The following is a 9,605-nucleotide window of genomic DNA, read 5'->3' on the forward strand; positions in this document are numbered from 1 at the left end:
AAATTTTTAATTTTCAGTTATAATGGCTTTTATAAAATTAAATTAAAGTTTAATGAATTTTATAAAAAAATTAAAATTTAATAATTTTTATGAAAATATTTATAAAATTTTATAAAATTAAATAACTGCGTGTAGTAATTTTTCTAAATAAGACGGCGTTGTCGGCTTTGTTTTGTTTTTATATGTGATAAGTGAAAGCTTGGAGCTTCCTTTATTTAAAGTCCTCTTGCAAGGACATCCTCACGAATGGCAGCAAACTTGGCAATTGTCTCGGCGTGGCCAATTGTCTTGGATGATTTGAGAATTCCTGAATCCTTTGTTGCAATAGTGGGAATTTTTCTTGGTCTATGAGTTTTAGACCAATTACGTCCTCGAATATACCCAAGCAATAAGCAAGCCATCCCAATGCAAGATCCACTAACCCAATTTTCTCTCCTCCAAAGAATTTCTTTCCTTTTAGCTCCTTTTCTGAATATTGCAAGTTCTCCATTGCTTTTGGTATTTCTTCCTCTTGCTTTTTTCCTTGCTTCAACAAAATACCATATGCTATTGATTGGAACACCTGCATCAACAAGAATATTTAGTTTGAACTACTTTTCGTCTTTAGATTATATTAAATTTAATGTATATATCTCTCGATTTTTAAAAATTTATGATTTAATCTTTATATCTTAACTCTATTAAATTGAAAATTCTTTCATTTAATTTTGGGGAGGAGTATAAGAAAACATATTGTGGTTTCGCGTTTTGGTATATAAGGGATCATGATTTAAGTTTTGTTAATTTGATACCCTTTGCCCTTTGTTTTTTTTTTTTTTATTAGTAAACATGGTCTAAATCTTTAGTTACTATTAAATAATGCTGACGTGGCAATACATATAAATGATATGTCAGAGCCACATGTTCGTCATTTAAGCAATAATGAGCACCACACAAACACTCCATCAGCATCATTTTACGGTAACTAACGTTTTAGATCATATTTGCTAAAGGAGAAAAATATAGAGTATTAAATTAATAAAAATTAAACAATGATCTCTCATATATTAAAACACGAAATCACATTGTATTTTTTTTATATTTTTTTCCTTTTATACCAATTTTCTATTAACTGTGAGAAAATATCAAAAATACCCTTAAAGGTAATTTCATTTTTTTTGTCTCTGTATTATGTTAAAGTAACACACATGTGCCTTCATTTATCAAAAATTAATGGATTTAGTCCCTTTTTTTTTTTTTTACTTCATGAAATTGAAAGGAAAATACATTGTTTTCAAATATGTTCCAAGAAACTTTCAATTTGATGAAATTACATGAATTAAACCATTAATTTTTGAAAATTTAAAGATATTTATGTTAATTTAAATATAATTCAAGAATAAAAAATTAATTTACCAAAAGATAATTTCTCTAGAGGAAAAAAATGCTAAAAAAGCAACTAATAAGCAATAATACCTTATCATCACCAAAATTAGCCCAAAAGTGAGCCTTGGCTCGCTCATAAGGATCTTGAGGCAACAACGGAAATTGTTTCCATGTCTCGTCCGCATATTCAAGAATAACAAGAGAATCACAGATGGGTTTTCCATTGTGCAGAAGCACAGGAAACTTCTTATGAACAGAGTTCTATTGCAGAAGCATAGGACTCTTGCTGGAGAGATCTTCAAACACTGTATCAAACTCAACTCCCTTCAGTTTTAGTGCCCATATCACTCTTAAAGCAGATGAACTTGACCATGTCCTAAAACCCTTTACTTCTTCTTCTGCCATAGCCAATTTTTTTTGTCATCTCCAATGAGTCTGCCATTTATATACAAATTTTTGGCTCCATTCTTCTGCTATTCTCTGTACTTGGTCTTTATTTCATTTTAAAAAAATTAATTTTTTTAACCCACAATAATAGTTTTATTAAAATTTCATCCCCAACCCGCTTATTTTTCGTTTTTGGATAGTGACTCAATTTTACCAAGGAAAATTTTTTGGTAATATAAAAAAATTATAAAAAAAATTGTTAATATTTATTTGAATATTTAACATCTTATATGTCACGACCCAACCTATGGGCTGGACCAACACTAGGACCTAGGCCAGCCTAAAGCTCCCGAGGCCTGTAGTAAGATTAACTATTCCTCAACCTAATCCTAAGGCCCATTTGGGCCCAATTTCAAGAATTCAACATCTTTCAACTGGGAGTTTTTGACTCACCCGACCTATAAATACAATATATAATAAATTGGGGAGCTCAGCTCACCCTCCACATGCTCATAATATCAAAAGTCCAATGGGAGCTTAGCTCCCTCATCCAATCCAGTCATACATACAGTTAATAATTTTACAGATCCAATATAACTTTTATAATATAGGCCCAAAATAAAAATAAGTACTTCTAACACATGCGGAGTCTAAAATTTAACTTAATTGTACAAAGTACATTAAATACTATCAATGAACCTGCAGAAAAGAAGAGCAGGTTAGTCACAACAAATAATCCTTCTATAACCTGGAAAAATAGATGAACAGGAGTGAGCGTTCGACTCAGAGAATAAAATACCAATTTTAATCATAATCTCTATAGCTATCTAAAGCTAATGCACCCTGTGGAGTGATATGCAACATCCTCATAATTTTCATACAATTCATATCATAACAGCAAAAAGGTAATTTGGAGCACTCACACACCCAACACTGTCAAACAATACATATATGGGAGCTGATTCTCTAAACAGCCCTCTTAATCCAACCTCTGCCAGCGAGTGTCTCTCAAGCCGGACTTTCGCTTAATAAACCAAATGCGGGGTCCCAGCGAGTGTCTCTCAAGCCGTGTCTACCCTGAAGGACCGAACCCCAGCGAGTGTCTCTCAAGCTATGTCTAGCCGTCCTATCCATATCCAATACCATACCACACACACGCCACGCACACACACTGCTCCAAATTACCACAAACAACATCCATGGCACTTCAACAATTATGAATGCAATATAAAACGTGCCTAGTGTTTAACTACATATATACATATTTATAAGTGATGCATGGGCATACTTGAACATATAATAATATCGAAATTACAATTAAAATTAATATTTTACTCACAGACTTAAATTGAGGTCACTGTGGCAGCTGGGCGGAGGAGGAAGGCTGTCCCGGCTCACCTGATAATTTTATTACAATTATTTAATACATTTAACTCAATACAAACTAAGAAAAAAAAATCAAAGATGTCGTAAGTCGTGCCGAAAATCCGACAGAGTCTCCCCTATACCTAGGACCTGCCCAACTTACAAAAGGGCTTAAAACGCACTTCTATATCCATAAACCACACATCCACAACTCAATCACATCATATAGCCCCTCCTGGACCCATCCAAACAGTCAACAATCACAATATGGAAAAATTACAGTTTAGTCCTTATAATTAATCTTTTTGCAAAAACTACCCAAATGAGCTCTAAAAATTCTAAAACTTTGCCCCACGGTCCTTAGCAATATTACTAAGCTAATGCAAAAGGAATTTTAATTTTCTAAGCTACCATGAATATTCTATGGATTTTTATTTCAATTCAAGTACTAGATAATTAAGAAAAAGTAAGGTTCGGGGTTACCTATGCCGATTTTGACCCTGAAAACGTGTTCGGGACATTTGGCAATGGTGGGATAGCTAAAATGTTGACCCAATTCTGAGACTTTTTCGGTAGCCTATCTGCCTCGCCCGAAATTTACAGATCAGGGTAACCGTTGAATTTCTGCGAATTGAAGGTACTTACATGAAGCCCACAACACAGGAGTTATTACATAATTTTTACAGAATTTTCTAAGCTCATTTAGTACTCGGAAAAACACTACGATGTTTCGTAGGACCTACCAAAAAACGGTATCAAAAAATTTTGAAATTGGTATTGCTGCAAAGCTCTCGACGAGTGGAGCACTCCTATATTTTCAATTTTTTCGTGGGGTTCACGGTTTGCGAGAAATTTAGCCCAAAAATCGAAATAGGCTAAAACTTTCCGGACAAAAATTGGGTAAACCGCTCGATACATTTTGGTGTTCTTGGTGTCTATGGAAAGCTCTCGAGGTGTAGATGAGTTTTGACACAAGATCCGGTCCGATTGGTGGTCAGATAGGCCGGAATTAGCACGAGAAGACGAAACAACGCGCGCGGGCAGGGGGGACTTTGCTCGACTTTTTCGGTCGCCTAGAGCATCGGTCGGCTACGGGGAGGTGGCCTGGAGTGCGCCGGCATGTTGGGGAGGCTGGGGCAGTGGCTAGCCGGCGAGGGGTGGAGGAAGGAGAGAGAAAACAGAAGAGAGAGAGAGAGAGAGAGAGAGAGAGAGGCTATCAGGAACGCGCAGAAGAGAAAAGAAAAAGAGGAAGAGGGCCGGTCCGATTCGACTAGTCCAATTCGATTCGGTCAGTCCGATTCAGGATACAAAATTTTAAATTTTTACTCTGTCTTGGGACCGAAAACGAGGTCCAAAAATTCTAAAAAAAATTCTTAGAATCCAAATATATTTTTAGTTTTGCCACATGGTCTTTAAATTAATTTTTAAAAATCATCAAAGTTTTATATTTTTGGAAAATCAAACCCGATTTTTAAAATCCGAAAAATTTCAAATAATCTCCTAAAATTAAAATAAAATAAAATATAAATGATTACCCATAAAATAATAAATTTAAAAATTAGGGGTGTTACATTATATTACTGATATTATAAATATTTGATCATTGGTTTAATAGATTAATGATAATAAAATAAATTATTAATATTTTTCTTTTTTTATGACAAAAAAAAAAAAAAAGCTTTTTAAGTGCAAGTCTTTGTTCTCTAATGTCAATGTCTGCTATTAGAAGGTTTCATCGTTCCTGATTTAATCCAACTTACAGGGAGACCTATTACTTAATCATAGTCAATCTCAACATGTTGAAAGTATGGACAACTTACAGTCGATTCACTCATCTCCATTAAGCAAAGACAATATTAAGTCTTTAACATTAGGATGGAAAATCAAACTGAAATTAAATGTATCTAATGTCAAAGGCTTACCATTAAGCTACTACACTCTTCTAGTAACTATTAAATTTTTTTCATTATTTATTATTATTATTCAAATTTTGTTAACTATCCTCGCTTTAATCTTTTATATAAGCAGCAAATCTTTCATTTTGGGGGAGAACCAAGAAAAACGAAAAGTTGAAGGACTATATCATATTTACACCATCACAAATTAATTTTTTTTTCTTTTTTCAGTACGTACACAAGGGATGACGAACGTTTACTCCAAAGTGCGGTCTTGATTTCTACTTTGCCGGCTTTGCATGAAAATCGAAGTCTTTAGTTAGTTGACTATTACATGCATTTTGCATAGTCATTTAGGTTTAATTTCATAGCCATTTTATTTGATTATTAGTCACTTTTAGCTAATTTCATTAGTTATTTAGATAGTTTTTCATAATTGCTAATTTTGGATTAATTTGTAATTTTACTTTGTTTTGTAGGTAAAATGGTGTTTTTTGAGGGACTAAAAAGAAATTTTGCCATTGATGAGTGATTTCTACAGCCAAAGATGTCAAAAACAAGTTTCAAAGTTGAAGTATGCATTGGCCAAATTACACATAACTTGCCGCATAAGTTGTGCAGTTCTGCACAAGGAGAAGAAACAATGTCCCACACCTGCCGAAATCTGCATAAGTTGCCGCATAACTTATGCAGATTCGTGTCTTGCTTATGCGACCTCACGGAAAACTGCATAACTTATGCAGTCTTGCACCCTGCTCATGCAGCTTCACATAGAGAGCCAGGAACCAGCCGAAAACTGCATAAGGGACTGCATAACTTATGCAGTCCACTTATGCAGTTCCATAAAGTCTCCATAATGAGCTGGCAGAAGATTCCCTCATAAAAACACACCTCAAACACACCATTTTAGGGCTCCTTGTTAGAGAAAAAGATATAAATAGGCCCTTATCCCATTTTAGAAAAAAAGAGGAAAGAAGGAAAGAAAAGGGAGCAGCAGCTAAAGAGCCAAAAACGTCACCTCCATTTTCAGACAGATTTGGAGTTTTCCTTTCTTTTCTTGCATATTTCCTATCTTTCTTGTATTGGATTTCTTAGTTCTTAGCTTAGATTAAAGATTTATTTCCATATTAACCCAGAATTTTTTGTAAATATTATGGATAGTGAGTAGTTTTCATTAGATTATGGAGTTAGGATGTAATATTTGAGATATTTTGTAGATTTTGATTGGGTAATCCATATTTTATGGTCTTAATGAGTTTTATTCATTTCTTGTGTGCTCAATGACATGCTTAGTGTAAGATCCCATTAAGTGTTGTTCTTAATCAATGGTTGAGGCACCGAAAGGAGAAAGCCTTATGATAGATAATCAATAAATTAGACTTAATTAACTTAGATCTAGAAATAGACTAAAGATTAATAGGATTTACAGATTAATTAAGGAACTTAATGGGTCTTGATTAACTTTAACTCCACGAAAGTAGGATTAGATTGATTAAGGCACTCTTTGTCCCACTCGAAAGGGTATTCAAATGATTTAAGAATTAATCTCCTTAAAACCCGTAAGTTCCACAAGATTGGATAACCAATTTAAAAATCCCAAAATAGCTTGAATATGAACTCCCGAACTCCGGAATCGTCTTTTTATCATTGTTAATTTCTAATCGAATTTAATTACTTGCCATTTTAAATCTTGCCATATTTCAATTAGCTGATTTTAATTTGATGCAAATTTAGTTAAATCATTATATTCTTGAATAGATTATTAATTTTACACACATAGAATTCATACTTCAATACCCATCAATTTATTGCTTGAATTTCAAAAATAGTTCAAATTAGTCAGAATTTTTATATAAAAAATTCAATCATTAACACAACTCCTCGTGGGAACGATATCTTTTCTATATTACTTGTACGACCCGTGCACTTGCGGTTGGGCCACATCATTGACTACAATAGGCTGAAAGCCCACTTAAATTAAGCTCATTTAGGAAACACGAAGTACCCATATAAATTAATATATATTAATTTGTCATCTAATATTGATAAAAATTTAGACAAAAAAAATCTAATATTGATAAAATTACTATTAGTTAATAATCTATTATGTTTTATTTCATATTTTTTTAACCATTTCCTCTTATGAGTTATATATAAAGGTCAAAAATATTGTAATATTTTTATAATGTTAATTACGTTTTTAAAATATATATATATTAATTAGATATTGAGAGAGTAAAATTATAATTGGTGAGAATATTTATATTTTAAATATAATATTTTTAAAAATTTTATTTCCAAATGAAGAGCCTTCGTTGATTTTTTTGGCAACAGTATCAGAGGTAGGTGAATTTTTCTCTTAAATGAGCCATTCGTAATTATTCAATCTGTCAATATAAATAGGGTACATCTAATAATGAGTTTAATTTATATTATATTAAATATTTGTACTGAGATATATATAAAATTAATTAAAGTATATATATAAAATATATAAATTTACATTTAAAAATTTAATTTAATGATAGATATAATCAATTCTAATATGAATTCGAATTTTTTATAAACACATTTATTTAAATATAATTTAATTATAAAAACTCTATCTTAAAAAAAATTATAAAACTCTCAACTCAAAACTCACCTAAGCCTTTATTCTTTAATGAGTTAACGCATAAAATAATTAACGCATTTATTAAAAAATAATTTATAAGTATATTTATTATTAAAATAATTAAAAATAATATTAAATAAGATTTATTATTAAATTTTAAAAATTAAATAAAAATAATATAATAAAATATTTGATCAAATTAATTTATATGTACAAAGCTTATAAATGCTAAAATAAAAATCAAATCCTCCAACTTATTATTTTTAATTTATATATTTAATTTATAAATTTAAAAATTATTATAAATAAATAAATCAACATATTTTTAAAATTTAAAAGCGCCCTCTTTCCTAAACGTTACTCCCAATCTAAGTGTGGAATATCACATAAATTAAAAAAAAAAATACCAAAAAATATATGCTTTTTTTTTTGAAATAAATAAAAGACACACAAGCACACATAGGATAAGAAAGGTACACACCCATTGACTCTAAAGAAGGTGATGTTGTTGGCTTTATCTTGTGTATTATTGGTGACAAATGAAAACTTGGACCATCCTTTATTTAAGTTCTCGTGCAAGGGCAGCCTCACGACTGGCATCAAACTTGGCGATAAGTTCGTCGCGAGGTGGCCAATTTTCTTGAATGATTGGGGCAGTTGAGAATTCTTGAATCCATTGTAGCAATAGTGGGAATTTTTCTTGGTCTATGAGTTTTAGACCAATTACTTCCTCAATTATACCCAAATAATAAGCAAGCCATCCCAATGCAAGATCCACTAACCCAATTTTCTCTCCTCCAAAGAATTTCTTTCCTTTTAGCTCCTCTTCTAAATGCTGCAAGATCTCCATTGCTCTAGGTATTTCTTCCTCTCGCTCTTTTCCTTGCTTGAACAGAATACCATATGTTATTGATTGAAAGACCTGCATCAACAGAAATTTTTAGTTTCAATCACTTTTAAGTTCTTGGGTCTTGTCAAAATTAATATATATATACCCCTAATTTTAAAAAATTAATAATTTTATCTTCACATTTTAACTCTATTAAATTGATGGTACATTAAGGATAACAACGGGTAAGATATCTATAAAAATCATCAAAACCTAAACTCTCAATACCTGAACCTATTCCAAATCCAATTAAAATTTATCATTAATTAATTAAATTGATCCTAAATCTAATTATTATTATTATCTAAAAAAAATCCTCAAACCTATTTAATTTTACATTTTTTAATTAATAATCTAAATAAAAAAATCAATAATTTATATTTAAAAGTTTGAAGAAAAAAAAAATTTAACCTTAAAGATAACTTCTAACTTCGAGAAAAAAAAAAGGCTAAAAGAAAAAGCAACTAATACTCATCAAAGTAGGAAGCAATAATACCTTATCATCACCAAACTTAGCCCAAAAGCGAGCCTTGGCTCTCTCATGAGGATCTTGAGGCAACAATGGAAATTGTTTCCATCTCTCATCCACATATTCAAGAATGACAAGAGATTCACAGATGGGTTTTCCATTGTGCAGAAGCACAGGAACCTTCTTATGAACAGGGTTGTATTGCAGAAGCAAAGGACTCTTGTTGGAGAGATCTTCATACACTGTATCAAACTCAACCCCCTTCAGCTTTAGTGCCCATATCACTCTTAAAGGAAATGGACTTGACCATGTCCTGAAAACCTTTACTTCTTCTTCTGCCATAGCCACTTTGTTTTGTAATCTCTTACAATTCTAGATCACAAAGTCTGCTATTTATATAAAAACTTTTTAGCTCCATTCTTCTGCTATTATCTGCACTTGGTCTTTATTTTATTTTAAAAAAATTAAATATTTTTTTAATCCACAATCATAGTTTTTTATTAAATTTTCACCCCCAACCCCCTTGTTTTCTTTTTTTATTTTTTCGTTTTTGGATAGTGGCTCAATTTTACCAAACTAAATTTTTTGGTAATATAAAAAAAATTCTTTGAAAAAAAGAGA

At 31.4% G+C, this 9,605-nt stretch overlaps 1 protein-coding gene and 1 pseudogene across 1 annotated transcript; both read right to left on the minus strand.

Annotated features, from left to right (window-relative positions):
• Nucleotides 1-215: 215 nt before the first annotated feature.
• Nucleotides 216-1,770, minus strand: LOC110646438 (probable glutathione S-transferase; annotated as a pseudogene).
• A 6,260-nt stretch (nucleotides 1,771-8,030) lies between these two features.
• LOC110646428 (probable glutathione S-transferase) lies at nucleotides 8,031-9,396 on the minus strand. Its single transcript, XM_058135408.1, has 2 exons — nucleotides 9,012-9,396; nucleotides 8,031-8,548 (listed from the first exon to the last, which is right to left on the minus strand). Exons 1-2 carry the CDS (start codon nucleotides 9,324-9,326, stop codon nucleotides 8,186-8,188), a joined length of 678 nt encoding a protein of 225 aa, XP_057991391.1. The 5' UTR covers nucleotides 9,327-9,396; the 3' UTR covers nucleotides 8,031-8,185.
• Between the last annotated feature and the right edge of the window lie 209 nt (nucleotides 9,397-9,605).

The sequence above is a fragment of the Hevea brasiliensis genome, chromosome 14, assembly GCF_030052815.1.
Source record: "Hevea brasiliensis isolate MT/VB/25A 57/8 chromosome 14, ASM3005281v1, whole genome shotgun sequence".
NCBI lineage: Eukaryota > Viridiplantae > Streptophyta > Magnoliopsida > Malpighiales > Euphorbiaceae > Hevea > Hevea brasiliensis.

What these genes read in the sequence shown, in the direction of transcription:
- LOC110646428 (XM_058135408.1), bottom strand. Translation starts at nt 9,326, where the DNA reads ATGGCAGAAGAAGAAGTAAAGGTTTTCAGGACATGGTCAAGTCCATTT. An exon ending in CTAAGTTTGGTGATGATAAG is followed by an intron (nt 8,549 to 9,011) that starts GTATTATTGCTT and finishes CTGTTGATGCAG; the next exon opens with GTCTTTCAATCAATAACATA.